Source organism: Acipenser ruthenus, chromosome 19 (assembly GCF_902713425.1).
Source record: "Acipenser ruthenus chromosome 19, fAciRut3.2 maternal haplotype, whole genome shotgun sequence".
NCBI classification, from domain to species: domain Eukaryota; kingdom Metazoa; phylum Chordata; class Actinopteri; order Acipenseriformes; family Acipenseridae; genus Acipenser; species Acipenser ruthenus.
Genome location: NC_081207.1, coordinates 12705294 through 12721963, shown reverse-complemented (window position 1 = coordinate 12721963; position 16670 = coordinate 12705294). Strand labels below are relative to the sequence as shown.

The 16670-nt window shown below is 40.6% G+C and overlaps 1 protein-coding gene across 1 annotated transcript in view; it reads left to right on the top strand.

Moving 5' to 3' along the window:
* LOC117424796 (unconventional myosin-XV) overlaps positions 1-16670 on the top strand; it is a 121873-nt gene that overhangs the window by 24377 nt on the left and 80826 nt on the right. The window contains exons 16-22 of the mRNA XM_058992191.1: positions 8408-8533; positions 12472-12549; positions 13167-13315; positions 14649-14694; positions 15372-15500; positions 15809-15922; positions 16341-16516. Of these exons, the coding sequence (XP_058848174.1) occupies positions 8408-8533; positions 12472-12549; positions 13167-13315; positions 14649-14694; positions 15372-15500; positions 15809-15922; positions 16341-16516 (818 nt within the window). The remainder of the gene's footprint in view (positions 1-8407; positions 8534-12471; positions 12550-13166; positions 13316-14648; positions 14695-15371; positions 15501-15808; positions 15923-16340; positions 16517-16670) is intronic.

Below are 16670 nucleotides of genomic sequence, written 5' to 3'. Positions count from 1 at the left end.
TATCAATGGAGAGTAGTAATTGGCTTCTACGTTTGCAATTTTATCCTGAAAGAATTCAGCAAAAGCATATTGTGTAGAAACAGATAGAGTGGATTTGCTTGCTGGCTGTAACATCTTATTTGTGGTAGTGTGACAGAGAGCGAATGAATCAGAGTCAACAGTCTCCCTCCCGACCTGTGAGGGTGCTGTGTAACAGGAACAGTGTGCCCCGGACTGGATGGTTTGACAGTTGATTCCAGGGTCAGTTGGAAGTTGGCCATCCAGGAAGGGGACTGAGCCACAGTATCAGAAGTCATCGCCCTAATACGGTAGGCGATGTGTCAGTCATGGATTGGAGGTGACATGATTGCACTCGCTACCGAAGAGGGTGGGACTGAAGGTATATCAGGAGATGTGGCCGAGCAATCTGTTCCTCTGCTAAGGTTACGGACTGACCTTGAGGAATAACGAGAAACCGTGAGTGTTTAGTGTTGTATTGTATGTCTATTTAACTGTTCTTGTTTGTCATTGTAGACTGCTAAATATCTGAGAGCTGTCGCTGATAAGTCAGCATCAAAAACTCAGACTGCACTGCATCACTGTTTATGTATTCACAACACCACTTGCACCCAGACCACTCACCGTTGGACTAGTGATCGTGCAGGTGTTTTAAAGTGTGTGTTTGTTATTATTATTATTTCGGGACTGAACCCTGTGATTTTGACTGGCTGTACACATCATTGTGTATAGTCAGTCTTATTATTTAAAAGCAATTAATAAAGCTTTGTTTTCACCACTGAACTGTTGTTTGACCGTTGTTACTAAGCACTTCATCACCTCCAGACTTGTGCACTACAAACCACTTTGCCATAGGTAGCAAAGAGAAACTTTGGATTACCCCGACCATTCTCAATCAGATTTGAATAATAAGAGGCCCTAGCCGAATTTATAGCATCCCTATACGCACACTGATGCTGTTTAAAGGTTTGAGAAAAATACAGTTAGCTTAGATTTCCTCCACAAACACTCTAACTTACATCCCTTGGCTTTCATAGATCGCAATTCAGCCGTATACCAGGGAGAAGAGCAGGAGAAGGAAACAGAGCCTGTTTTTTGAGGGGCTAGACAATTCAAGATATTTTCTAAAGTAACATTATATAATTCAACTGCACTCTCCACGGAATTAGGCAGAACTTCACATGATGAAGTTTGAATAGCCTCAGAGAGTACAGTTGAAATCAACTGACTTAAAGGCCAAGATACACTATGTAATTTCAGTGTAATCAGATTGCATTGTGTGTGAGCCTGTGATTGCATGGTTATCACATCATTATTGCACCGTGCAATTAGGCTCGATCGGATTGCATCCTATTGCAAGCTATCAAGCGGGGCTCTATTTTCATGCAATCGGATGCGAAATGTTAGCAAATTAATCCAACCGAAGTATGAAAGATGAGTTATTTGTGGGGTTTAATTAAGTGTATATGTGTTGAGTATTTAACATTTTAAATGTAAAACTTAAACCCCCACAAATATTTCACCTTTCGTACTTCGGTAATGAATAAAATAGAATAAGGGGGGGCAGGGGGGCAAAATATTATTCTTTTTATTAACCCTGTAAAACCGCGTATCTGTATCGCACATTTTATATATAAAATAAGCCCTTACTATAATTTGCAAACCATTTTTTTGGGTGTTTCGATAAAAAAAAATAATAAAAATAAAAAAAATGCGCTCACCTGTTTTTTGTTTGTGCCACGGAGCTCCTAGACAACAGCCACTGCCTCCGATGTGACTGACACCGTCTGTCAGGAAACAGAATGCGGGGTGACAACAATATAACTAACCCCCACTTGCCCCCCCCCTGGTTCTGCTTCACATTTACCGCAGTCCATCATGGTGGTTGGTGCCTTATTACCGTTTGTGCCTATAGCCAAACATGGACGTTTATGAAAAATGGGACACCGACGGGACAACTACCCAAAACCAGGACAAAAGTAACATTTTACTAAACCTGTGGGGACACCAGGACGTGCTCCCTGAAAAGGGGACTCTCCCAGGAAAATTGGGATGGTTGGTAGCTATATATATATATATATATATATATATATATATATATATTTATATATTGTGATGTATTTTGACCTTTTCAGCCGGAGTCTGTGTTGTTCTTTCCAATAGGTGTCTGTCACTTTAATTACACACGATACAGTGGAAGTGCTCTTTAAACGCTGTGGCGTACGTTTATTTAGCAAACTGATATTTCAAACAAACAAAAACACAAAACAAAACCTAGCCCTTCTTCAGGCGCTAACTAAACTGGTTAACAGTAGTGCTATCTAATGCAGGGCAGGGTATGCCTGTTCCCCTGTTTAAACTAATTCCACAAATCACCTAAGCCAAATCACCGTCCAGAACTTCGTTGTCAAAAACCTGTACCTTTGTTTCGTTATCAGAAAATCTTTCTTTGTCCAACACACTTTTCCACTGTTCAGTCTTTCCCCTCTCACCACTTCAACCCTTCTCCTTGAACACACAAACTGAAACCTTTTTAACCCCAACTTGATCACTCCCATCTGATCAGCATTTGCCCATTAATTATACAATTAAGCAATTGTTAACTTTGTTATCATACAAAGTGTGTGGCTATCCCCAGGGTCCTAAAGCCTCCAAATTACTGTCTGGTACATACACATCATCACATACCCTCCCCCTCTGCACGATCCCATGGGGTCGGGCATACAAGATTTCTGCTGGCTGCGGAAACCTAGACAGGAAATCAGCATTTACGTGTTCTTTACCTTTTCTATGTATTAAGTCAAAACAGTAGGGCTGTAATGTTAAAAACCACCTGGTTATTCTCGCATTCTTGTCTTTCTGACGATACATCCACTGTAATGGGGCGTGGTCTGTAACCAGTGTAAATCTCCTTCCCCAGAGATACCTCAAAGAGTCCACTGCCCACTTGACAGCTAAGCACTCCTTTTCTATTGTGGCATATGTTTTTTCCCTTGGTAGGAGCTTTCTGCTCAAAAATAAAACAGGATGTTCCTCCCCCTCACAGGACTGTGATAACACTGCCCCTAAACCCACTTCCGAAGCATCTGTTTGTAATATAAACGGTTTATCAAAGTCAGGACTTATCAAAACAGGTTCAGAGCACAGTGCTGATTTCAAGTCTAAAAATGCCCTTTCAGCCTCTGCTGACCATTTTACCATGTTAGACGTGGAGGCTTTAGTGAGTTCCGTTAAGGGCACAGCTCTTGAGGCAAAGTTTTCAATGAACCGGCGATAATAGCCAATAAGTCCGAGAAAGGCTCGGACTTGTTTCTTGTTCACTGGACGGGCACAAGACAAAACAGCTTCAATTTTGTTTTGCTGTGGTCTAATTAAGCCACGTCCGAGTGAAAACCCCAGATATTTTGTTTCCTGCAGAGCGAATGCACACTTCTTTTTATTAGCTGTTAAGCCTGCTTCCCTTAACGATCTCAATACCGCTTCCACTTTGTATACATGAGACTCCCAATCAATGCTAAAAATGACCGCATCGTCGAGATAAGCTGCTGCATAGTGACTATGTGGCCTGAGTATCCTGTTCATAAGCCTTTGGAACGTGGCTGGGGCGCCATGCAGACCAAAAGGCAACACTGTAAATGGGAACAAACCCTGTGGAGTTACAAATGCTGTTTTTTCTTTTGACTCTGGTGACAATGGCACCTGCCAATAGCCTTTGGTCAAGTCGAGTGTGGTGATATACTTGGCTTTTCCCAACCTTTCTAGCAATTCATCCACCCTTGGCATTGGGTATGCATCAAATTTTGATATTTCATTCACTTTTCTGAAATCCATACAAAATCTTATAGTTCCTTCAGGTTTTGGCACCATCAATACCGGGCTGCACCAGTCACTATTTGATTCCTCAATTACTTGTAATTCCAACATCGTTTTTATTTCTTTAGCCAGATCACCCTGTTTAGACTCTGGAATTCGAAATGGTTTCATTCTGACTCGGGCTCCCACAGGGGTAATAATACTATGGGATATAAGATTAGTTCTCCCTGGCAAGTCTGAGAACACATCGTCATTTCTATTAATTAGTTATTTAATTTTAGTACTCTGTTCCGCAGTCAAGTATTTACCAATTTTTGGTAAATATTCATTGAATTAGTGTTCCTTAACGGTATAACCTCGGGGTATCCAGTGGCATAATCCACAATGACCAGAATGTACTGGAACCCTGTTTTAGACTTTTCCAAGGGCCCAATTAAGTCCATTCCCACTCTCTCAAATGGCATGTCTATGACAGGTAACGGGACTAGCGGGGCTCGAGTAGGTTTCCTGCCAGCGACCAGCGACCAGCTGACATTCTGGGCAAGCTATACAAAACCGCTCTACATCTTTATAGACTCCCGGCCAATGAAAACGCATCATTACCCGGTCTCTGGTTTTCTGTGTGCCTAAATGCCCTCCTAACAGATGGCTGTGTGCCAGCTGTAGTATTAAACTTTTAAACTTACTTGGCACCAGTAACTGTTCTAACCACTCCCCACATTCAGTTCTAGTGACCCGATACAAGAGATCATTTTTAACAATGAAATGTGGTATAGTTACAGTGTCCCTATTTTCCCAATAACGTTCGTCCGGTACCACAGCTTGATTAAAGGCATATTGTAAATTTTTATCTTCTATTTGTTCTCGTTTGAAGTCCAAAGGAGACACTGCTAGCTCCTCCCACATTTCGGAGAGGTTATCTTCTAAACTTCCCTGTTAGGCTGCCCTACACGCTTTTGGGGATCTGCACTTTTGCTTGTATACTTCCCCCCAGGGAGCCTTTGCGGCTTAGCTTGGGTCCTATACTTTTGACTTCGTGTCTTCCTGGTTTTTCCCGGTTCAGCTAGTACCTCTTCGTCAAACGGAAACAATTCAGACAATTCTTGGTCCTGGCCACTAGATGGCCCTACCTCCTTAGTGGCAACAAAAACCTCTCGTAACTGTACTAAGCGAGCAAATTCGGTACAATCACGACCCACAATCACTGGATAAGGAAGCCTAGGTAACACCCCCACTTTTAACTTTACCTCCTGGGAACCTATTTTTAGATTTACGGTGGTGGCTGGGTAGGTTTTAATATCACCGTGAATGCACATTATTCGTACCTCCGCCTGGTCTATAGAAAAGTGTTCCCCCACCAGGTCAGAGGATATCAAACTCTGCCCACAGCCTGAATCTAATAAAGCTACTGTGCTTTTATCCCCTATTTTAACAGCAACCACATACTCTGTTTTTGGTGAACTGCAGGAAAATAAGTTATTAACCGTAGTCACTACATGACAGTCCATTGACTCTACCTTCTCCCTTTTGGGACAATTTCTGGCAATGTGCCCCCAACCATCACATTTGAAACATTGCACCCTGTGATATGGCAAACTCTGCATTTCATCAAACAATTTATTCTCCCCTGCCCAAGGTCCCTTCACGGTTCTAGACCGCTCTTCAGCGCCCCCTTTTTCCCCACACATTCTTACCGGGATTCTCTGCGGTGTGTTGTTTCGGGCTTGTGGGGCGCCAGTTGCTTTTGGCAAAACGGGATGTGGGCTGGGCAATTTCCAGGGCAGTGAGTTGGCGCTCGACCAGGGCGATTAGTTCATCTGCAGTGTTTGGACTGCCCTGTGCCACCCATTTTCGTAAGCCCACTGGAAGGCTTCTTAGATAATGGTCCAGGACCAGTAGTTCCACAACCCGCGCGGAGCTATTCCTCTCGGGTTTAAGCCACCTGCGGGCTAAGTGGATTTAGTCAAACAGCTGTGACCTGTGTGCTTTTCCATCTTCATATCTCCAAGAGTGGAAGCATTGAGCCCTCACAGCTACGGTGACCCCTGCTCTTGCCAAAATCTCAGCTTTCAGAAGATTATAATTAGCTGCTTCTGTTAGCTCCAAATCAAAATAAGCTTTTTGAGCATCTCCACTCAAAAAAGGCGCAACAATGCCTGCCCACTGTTCAGGTGGCCAAGCCTCTCGCTCGGCAGTCCTTTCGAAAGCCAAAAGGTAAGCTTCCACGTCATCTGCTGGGTTCATTTTCTGTAAAACATGACTAGCTCGTATAGGACGTGGTCCCGCAGAAGCTGCTCCCACCCGTTCTCCAGAATTCACCTGGCTCCATAGTTCTCTCCATTCTCGACGATCCTGCACTGCTTGATCTGCCAGGACTTTGGTATGCTCCTGTAAAGCCGCTGTGCGTGCTGCTGAGCTGCTGTTGCTTGTAGCACTGTTTTAAGTAACTCTTCCATGTTGAGGGGTTCTCACTCAAAAGAAAACAGGGCCCCACTTCTGGTACCAAATGTGATGTGTTTTGACCTTTTCAGCCGGAGTCTGTGTTGTTCTTTCCAATAGGTGTCTGTCACTTTAATTACACACGATACAATGGAAGTGCTCTTTAAACGCCGTGGCGTACGTTTATTTAGCAAACTGATATTTCAAACAAACAAAAACACAAAACAAAACCTAGCCCTTCTTCAGGCGCTAACTAAACTGGTTAACAGTAGTGCTTTCTAATGCAGGGCAGGGTAAGCCTGTTCCCCTGTTTAAACTAATTCCACAAATCCCCTAAGACAAATCACCATCCAGAACTTCGTTGTCAAAAACCCGTACCTTTGTTTCGTTATCAGAAAATCTTTCTTTGTCCAACACACTTTTCCACTGTTCAGTCTTTCCCCTCTCACCACTTCAACCCTTCCCCTTGAACACACAAACTGAAACCTTTTTAACCCCGACTTGATCACTCCCATCTGATCAACATTTGCACATTAATTATACAATTAAGCAATTGTTACCTTTGTTATCATACAAAGTGTGTGGCTATCCCCAGGGTCCTAAAGCCTCCAAATTACTGTCTGGTACATACACATCATCACAATATATATATATACACACACACATACTTCCGTTACAAAAAAATGTCCAAAAGTAGTACTTCAAGTGTGCCCAAATAAGATAGTAACAATAGGACCATAACTACCTAAAGTAGCCTATATTACTTTTTTGTAAGGGATATACCAAAACAGTCCTAAACTGAAAGTACGAGTGCTCTGGATGATGAACTTTATGCAAAAATAACAATGAATGATTTTTTTTTAAAATGTATTAATTAAAAACCAAAAAAAAACCCTAAATACATTCTGTAAAATAAACACATTAAGGCATGTTTACAAACACAAAAGTACACATGCTGTATGTTCTATGCTCATAGCAACATAAAAAATACAAAATAGGCGTTTACAAATACTCTCGTTCCCGCTTCCAGATACCCTAGTTCATTGCATCCGATTGCACCCTATTGCACCCGGAGCGATCAGCCACGACTGCATGTGATCGATAGCATGCGATCAGATTGCACCGAAATTGCATAGTGTATCATGGTCTTTACGTCCAATCCAATCGCATGCAATCCGAATGTGATCGGGTTGCATCGAAATTGCACCGTGCAATCGGGTGCAATCAAGCTATTGAGCCGGGCTCTATTTTCATGCAATCGGATGAAATTGCCCTGGTCAAGTATCCAATCGGTGAACAAGGAGGAGTCACATGACAACATCGACGGCGACATCAGGAAGGAACTTGACAAGTGCAGGAGAAAAAAAATTAAGTTCCCGCTGCGTCTGTAGTCAGTCATACACATGAAACTGGTAAATTAGTAAAAAGCTATATAGGCTTTTTACTAACTTCAGATTTTAAAAAAAACTGTTTGGCCACAGTAAGACATGTACCTACAGCACGCCTCTCAAAGATGGAACGGTGGATATGCACTTAAGTTTATTCCCTCTGTTTACTGTCATGCTATGTATTTAATTTAGAAACCTTTCATTTACATTTAAACACATTGGAGTTGGAACATGCATGTTTAGACACAGTGCTACACTTTTAATCAGGCGCGTTATAAAATGCTTATACAGCATAAATAAAGGGATTATATTGACGTGCTTTCATTAGTTAACTTGAATGCTTGCTGCGCAGTCATTTTCAGAACATTTTCTAGTTTTAATAAAATTAAAATGAACAACAGGCTGTTTTAATAGCATTACAGTGGGATTTGTATAATTATTTGTTTGCAAGATTTAGTTTGAATATTGTCAGAAAAATATCAGGAAAATATATATTTGCTTTCGTAGACTGGGCTGACACTATTCTAAAAGTAAAGCATTTAAAGGAACTAAAACTGGGAATGGACTCCATTTTGATTTTAGTGTCCAGCCAATGGATGACAGCTAAACCACCACGACCAGTAGCACGAGATTGCTGTAAAAAGCTAAAGCCCTGGGCAGTCGCTTGGTTTAGCGTGAATTGCTCATGAGGCTGGTGCCACGTTTCAGTCAGACATAAACAATCAATATTATAATCCGTAATAAAACTCTTTTAATCTGCTTCCTCCCAGGCCACAGACCACACCTTCCTCCAGAAGTGCCACTATCACCATGGAAACAGCCCATTTTATACCAAACCTAAGATCCCACTGCCAGTGTTCACTGTACAGCACTACGCCGGTGCTGTAACCTACCAGGTGAGTGATGCGCTCAAACCAGAGACTCTGAATGCAAACAAGAAGAATACAGCAGATACGATACCTGTGGTATTTCACTCCCACACCACAGTGCTCTGAACACAAAGGGCAATATTGTTTTAACAATTCAATAATTGATAATTTAATGTTTATCTGGGTTGACTAGTTCTCTTATTAATAATATTTTATTGACGTGTTACAAAGATCGAGGATTTACTATGAACACACATACACGCTGTGAGGGAGTGTACATTCCAGATCAAACTTGGGCAGCTGTGGGGCCGTGGGTGTAAAGAATGCACACTCCATCTGGTTAAAGGCGTGTATAAATCTTTGAGGAAGTGTTTAAGATAAAACAAACGAAAGTAATAAAGTGTGAAAAGACGACATAAACCAACTGGATGGAAAACAAAATGTGGTGATAAGTTAAAAGTTTTAAAAGTAAAATCAGAGAGTTTACAAAGGAACGTAAAGTGGGTATCACAGGTTGGTTAAGAAAGGTCAAACCACAAACTTGGGTTTAAAAAGAATCAATGTTATGTTGGGTTGGAAAAGCTATGTTATTATATTGGATAGGGTATATGAAGGCATTAAGACCCTGAGGATGATACTGATGTCAGGATTCTCTCCAATATAGGTTAATTGTTTAATTGTGTAATTGTCAGGGAGTTAAAAGAGCAGTAAGGTTGAGAAGGTGGGGGGTGGAATGTGAAGAGGAGTTGCTGAGAGCATGAGTGGAGTTGGTTGTGCAGAAAATAAATGAAAGTAAGGAAAACTAAATAAGTTATCTGTGTGTTAAATCAGGGTAAACAGAAGTAGCCTGTCCCCGTTTAGAGAGGGATGATTTAATTGTTTAGTTAGACCCAAAAAAAGGGTTTAGGCTTTTCTTTTGTTTTTGTTGGCACCAACGGTGCATTTGTTTTGTTTTCAAATAAAGCCACGCTCTGGCATGTTTCATCCTAAATTCTGTTTTCCTGGGAATTATTCTTGCATACGACACATCACGAGGACATTAACCTGGAAGACAGCAGCAAATTCTTTACAACTCGCAGACACAAGGAATGTTTAATCAATAGTAGTATTTTATTAAGTACACAAATAATAAACAGAAATCAGAAAAGTCAGAAAGTAAATCACTTAGTCTCTAAGCACAAAACACAATTCAAATGCTCTCACTGTACTCATGCTGGCTAGCAGGCATTGAAATATGACCCCGCCTGTCTCCTCACACACAAAGCAGCAGCTCGAGCAAGCTGTGACGTAGTTAGTAGCTTGCTCACACACACACGCCCACATACGAGCACAGCCTCAACTGAGATGATGCAGACAATCTTAGAATATATCACATTAAGCTTATTAATGGTATATAGATTAAGGATTTGGCAAGTTTACTTTTAAAGAAATTTTTCATACAACAATATGAGGTAGATTAGTTACTTCATCAAATTTCACTAAAAGTTATTTCACACGCAAAGTGTGCAAACTAAATAATTAACAGTTAAATTTTATGTGAATGTGTTACAATTAATTAATTTAGTTCCATGAAAGGAAAATGCAACTGGAATTATACTCAACGGTTCCTTGAAGCTTAGGCTTTTGGTCTGTTGGCATGGAAACTCAATCTGTTGAAGTGTCCAGTACAAAAACTCTCCTCTCAGCAACAAAGTCTTCAATCCTACATTGGATCAAACTTGGCAACAAAGCTTTCAATTCTCGATAGAATCAACAAACAGCTGCAACAAAGTCTTCAGTCCTCTGTATAGGATCCACAACAGCGCCCGACCGCTCTGTCCTCTTCGCTGAATCTTTTAGCTACGCAGCTAGCAGGGCACAGTTTCTTTTGGATACTGTGGTTTTAGGTGTACAACAGAACCAGACTGGTTTGTCTGATAACAGTCGCTGTAAGTTTTACGGCAGTCCTTCAGCCGGGTCTCAGTCTCGTTGCTTGTGGTAGTTGACTCACTTGCAGCTTGCTTCCTCGTCTTGGGTCCATTTTTAGGCAGAGTTCCATCTTGGTTCCGTTTTTAGGCAGAGTCCCGGAGTTGCAGCTTTGCTTAGCAGAGTGACAGCACCTTGTTTAGCATTCGATGTGGAGCGCAAAATGTTCAGTTTTGCTTGGATATTTATAGTCTTTTCCACTCTGCTAAATAGCCACTTTCATTAGATCATTTGTGTATCTTGCCTTTTTTTAAACTCACAGTCATTTGATGTTTTAATGTCCTTTTCCACTGGGACATCACTAGTTTGTGTCTTCCTTGCATCAAAATGATTGTTGTTGCACGTGTGAATTATCTGTACATAATTCAACTGTCTGCTCAGCCTAATCCAGTTCAGGCACCGGTCCTCTAATCAGTAGGTCACATAGTTCAGTGTGTCTGCAAAACAGAGGCCCCCTTCTCAAGACACAGCAGTTTGCCCTGTTTCTCAAGACACACAGTTTCATTAATGAATCCAGTTACATTTCTAAAACACGTTCATGTGGAGTAGTGGTCAGGGCTCTGGACTCTTGACCGGAGGGTCGTGAGTTCAATCCCAGGTGGGGGACACTGCTGCTGTACCCTTGAGCAAGGTACTTTACCTAGATTGCTCCAGTAAAAACCCAACTGTATAAATGGGTAATTGTATGTAAAAAAATAATGTGATATCTTGTAACAATTGTAAGTCGCCCTGGATAAGGGCGTCTGCTAAGAAATAAATAATAATGTATTATCTTATTCAGGGAATATGCCCCTGTGGCAGTGTTCCCCGCCCCTGTGTGTATGTTGTGTTGTTGGTGTATTATTGTTAGTGCACGGGATATAATGTGGTTTATGAGCACAAATGTAAAATATATAGTTGTATTTAGACATGAGGGGGCACAAATCACTTCACGTGCAAATTAAGAAGTGTAGTGACAGGTGAGCACGGGAGTGCACAGATTAGTTCACGTCCTGGGATTCAAGTGAATAATTAATTGGTAATTGAATCCCAGCACAACTGTATATATAGATGCATGTTTCACTCACTCGGGGTTGTGTGTTCAGTGAGTGGAGAACGGGTGGAGTTAGGTGATTATATTATTATTTATTTCTTAGCAGACTCCCTTATCCAGGGTGACTTACAATTGTTATAAGATATCACATTATTTTTACATACAGTTACCCATTTATTCAGTTGGGTTTTTACTGGAGCAATCTAGGTAAAGTACCTTGCTCAAGGGTACAGCAGCAGCGTCCCCCACCTAGGATTGAGTCTAGAGCCCTAACCACTGCTCCACACTGCTGTTATCTTTTATATTATAAAAAATATAATATAACAATTGCTATTGGTTTCGTCCATGTTTGTTATGTATGTCTCTTTATTTTGGTGTAAAGTGCCATGTCCTGTGTTTTGTTCAAACTGTTTATTTTCTGTCTGCTGGATACTAAACAGTGCATCAGTGCATTCATTTACCATTTCACCATCAGCCCCACAATATGTATACGTGAATATTACCCTGTGATTTGATTGCTGAGAAATAAAACACACTGCAAGAGTTCTGAAGGTATAACAATAAAAGTACAGGGTTTTTTTTAACGATATAGACACAAGCAAGTTCTGTGCACTTAGAACACGTTTCATAGAGGACAGGTTTAAAGTCCAATACTAATATCTCTAACTATAATGTATTTCACTAAATTAAAACTACGACAATACACTTTAATTCAGACCATGTGAATAAATACTGCCCAATTGTGCAATTATACAAACAGTTGTATGAGGTGAGGAAAAAAGTCAATAGGGGCTATTCTAGCTGCTCTGAGACTGCAAACAGGTGCTTCACCTGTGAGCAGTATACCTGCTTTTATACTGTTCATCGCGTGGCGTGTCAACTACATGCTATTTTCATTTTAACCCTGTAATTGCCAACTGGCCACATGTAATAATAGGTAATATGTTACAATTCATTTGTTTCTCAGGTCCACAAATTTCTGAATAAAAACCATGACCAGTTTCGTCCAGAGGTAGTGGAGCTGTTTTCACGTAGCCGTCTGAAGGTAAGGCCTATGTGTCAGGGCTGGGTCCCCTCCTCCACTGCTTTGTAAACCTTTCAAGACGCTCTGCTCAGCCCCCTTGAAGTTTGGTCTGGGGGCAAATCCAGTATAGTAATACTGTTTGTTATGACAGTGTCACACAGAAGAATGGGAAACATACATGCTTTGTGTTCTGAGTGTTTGTGACAAGGGGACCTGAAAACAAAGGTTCCCATCCTGCGAAAGTATCCAAGCCTAAATATCTGTAAATTAGTTGTTTTGTAGTTTTCAATGAGAAACTTATAACACATATTCAGGGTAAAGGTATATGTCTTTCTTAGGTGTTTAATTTATCGCTGGGATGCCATGGGTTCCTGCATATCAGGGCGTTTTGCAGAACCTCTACCCTGCTCTCTTTTTCTCCTCTCAAACATACCTATCAGACAGTATAGAAATGACAAAACAACAATGAGAAGATGGACAGCACTTGGTTTTTATTTCTTACAATTAATTCACCAGTAATAAAAAGGTGCTGTATTTCATTTGAAAATAAGGAATGTATCTGGGAGTTTTGATTTAAGTGTACCAATGGATTCTAAAATTGGTATTTCATTTATAAAATCTGCCTCTTGCTCAAACAGATGGTGTCCAGTCTGTTTAAGAAAGTGCAGCAAGGCTACCTGCAGCAGAAAGAGTTCGGGTCAAGAGGTAAAGGTCATCGCCATCATGCCCCAACGGTAGCAGCCAGATTTCAGCAGTCATTGTCTGAGCTCACAGCACGCCTGGAGAGGTAGGGGTTGTGTCATATTTTAGGAGACTGTTAATAACGTCACATTGTGTGTTATCACTACATTATTTTTGTACAGTATTTTTGCAGTTTTCCCCTTGGTTATACTGTACATTTACAAAAGGGTGGGGGGGGGAGGGGGGGGGGGGGTCTTTAGAAAGTGACAATTGGAAACTACATATACCAATTAATCCTGAAGCCAGACTACACCACTGAAGGTATTACCAAATCACTCAAAACACACATTCGCTATATAGGGCAATTAAAACATTATACTGGGAAAAGACAAGGAGCGACAACCAAGAGATAAAAGTATGACACTATTTATGAAACACGGCTTCTGTTAAAAGATCACATACATGATTAAAATACAGAATTCACAATAGCAGGCAAGTAACATGAATAGATTACAATTAACATCGATGAAATAATCCAAGATCATGTTTCAATACAGGTAAAATACAATTAACAACAACTGGATAATTAGAAATTGAATTCAGTGCAAGTACAATTAGCATCAATGAAGTAGTTAGATTAAATTTCATACAGATAATTGTACAATTAAACAGGCAGCTCATAGAATCAAGACAATAGTGGTAAAACAAGTAACTACTACACTAAACAATTAAACGTGATAATACAACCAAGTAATTAGTACACTCCAAACCAAATGAATATCACACAAAAACAATAATTAAGCTAAAGAAACGTGCACATTGTCCTTCCTAAAAGCAGCGTGCAAGGCTCCGGGAATACAAACACACACAATTCAAAACAGAACGTTTATAAGCTTAACTCCCATAGGGAGTGCAAACTACCACATTAGCTCAAACGTTTCACACAGCATGTACGGGTTGGTTACACCACAGACTGCTTAACAGCCATATACAGTGCTTTAACTGCACGAAACAGTTTAGACCAAAAGAAAGCTCAAAACACTTATACTACCTCCATTCATAGGACATACTCACAAACAAGCGCGTGGAGCCGACATTCCCGCAGCCTGGCATCATCACTGCCTTTGAAATGGTAACGAGGTGAAACAATTTATCCAATTGAATTTAGTTAATCAATTACACCTGCCACATTCTCTCAATGATTAAACTCACTTTGCTATGCTTTATTACAGTTTGCTATGCTTTTACAAAAAGGGATTTTTTTTATGTAGAACACTACATTTCTAAATATGCCTAATTATGAAAGATGTTACTGGCAATGTTATTATTTTAAATATAAAACAGTAAAATAAAAATAACCTATTGATGAAAATACACTTGTAATATAATATACAATATTAGGGTTGAATTAAAAGATAATCTTTCTCTTTACCTGCCAGGTGTAAAACCTCCTTTGTGCGCTGTCTCAAACCAAACCACAAAAAGGTAGATATGACTTGATACGCTCTTGTGTGGGTTGTGTTTATTTGAAATGTGGGAACAGGGAGTGCAGATTCGCTATCTCATGAGAGAATTTTTATTTACACAGCAGTTTGTTTTTTGGTTACAAAATCAATACAGCTATCAGCAGTGGTTAATTGGCCTTACATTTGCATCAACATACATGTCCAATATAACTACTTCCAGTGTACAGAAGTTCGTAAACCAGACTTTGCTTTTGAAAAAAAATGATGTATTACTTGTATCAATAAATGTACCCTGTGTTAACTGTTTTAATGCCCCTAGTGGACCTACTGTAGTTAATATTATATACCAGACAAGTTGCATTATGAAATATTAATTCATAAACTGACCCTTAGTGTAAACTCAAACACCTTGATACACTAAACCTTAGAAGTTGGAAATTAAGTGGACATAGACTTGGGACATAGGGAAGGAGACACAGAGAGTGGTGAGGGGATGGAATGGGCTACCTAGCTATGTTGCTGAGGCTGAATCACTTGGATCCTTTAAGACCCAACTTGACAATTTTGAGATCAATCAGCAACTAGCAACCGGATGAGCACAGATGGGCTGACTGGCCTCGTTGGTTCATTATATTATTCTGTTCTCATGTCTCTTTGAATTGTCTTTTTTCTATCTCTGAATTATTTCTCTCCCAGCTGCCTGGTATATTTGATGTTGATTATGTCACCTTACAACTGAGGCATGCTGGGGTACTGGAGACCATACACATCAGAAAGGAGGGCTATCCCATCAGAATCCCCTTTCAATATTTTATCAGCAGGTATTTATCAGAATTCATGGCTCATCCATGTTGACAGTAAATTGTAAAAGTATTATATTTGGTAACACTTTACATTAAATGTCTCTAATTACTATGTATTTACATAGTAGTTACATAGTAAATACATGTGTACCTACACATAATTGCAATGTTATTATGCATAGTTACAATGTACTTAATGTGTAAATATTTTTGCACAATATATGTAAGTACACAATTGTATCAGAAAAAGGTTAGAGTTAGGGTTAGGGTTAGGGTTTTAAAGTGTCACTTTATGTTTTACTGTATAAGGGCCCTCCTGTGTTTCAGGTAGGTCCACTGCTGTCCAGACAGCACAGCCACCTCCCTGAGAGAGACCAGTGTGCCCTCATCCTGGAGAGGCTGTCAGGGAGATCACCGGAGCACTATCAGCTGGGGCTGAGCAAGGTGCACTGACCTGATTATACCAGCCTACTCTCTATTATCAATAGTATCAGGGAGCTCCCTGGGGCACTGACCATCACAAACCTGGTTTATATCACAGCCTACTCACTATTAGCAATAGTATCAGGGAGCTCCCTGGGGCACTGACCATCACAAACCTGGTTTATATCACAGCCTACTCACTATTAGCAATAGTATCAGGGAGCTCCCTGGGGCACTGACCATCACAACCCTGGTTTATATCACAGTCTACTCACTATTATCTGGGCTACCAGTTTGTGGTAATGGAAATAGAATTTAAAAAGATCAAAATATAATGTGAAACTTCTTGCTCTTTTTTCAGAAACAATTTTGATAAAGTGTTCTTTAAATAACGCATTGGTTCAGACTGTCATGTTGAGGCAGTGCTGTTTGGTGACAGGTGTTCCTGAAGCAGACTATGTTCCAGCTGCTGGAGGGCCAGTGGAGTAACACTCAGACCTGGGCTGCCATCACCATCCAGAGGAACATCAGGGGCTTCATCTCTCGCAAGAACTTCCGCTTCTTTAGACACAAAGCCATCATCATCCAGGCCCACATCCGCGGTCACCAGGCCAGGTCAGAGGAAACAGTTATGGGGAAACAAAACATCCCACTTTTAACTGAACTAGCCATGTGTAACCTGAAAATTGCTGGATTGATCCAGATGTTTACCCTCACCACCCTCTGTGTGAAGTAGTGTCACACACTGATCATTAAATACATGTTTAAA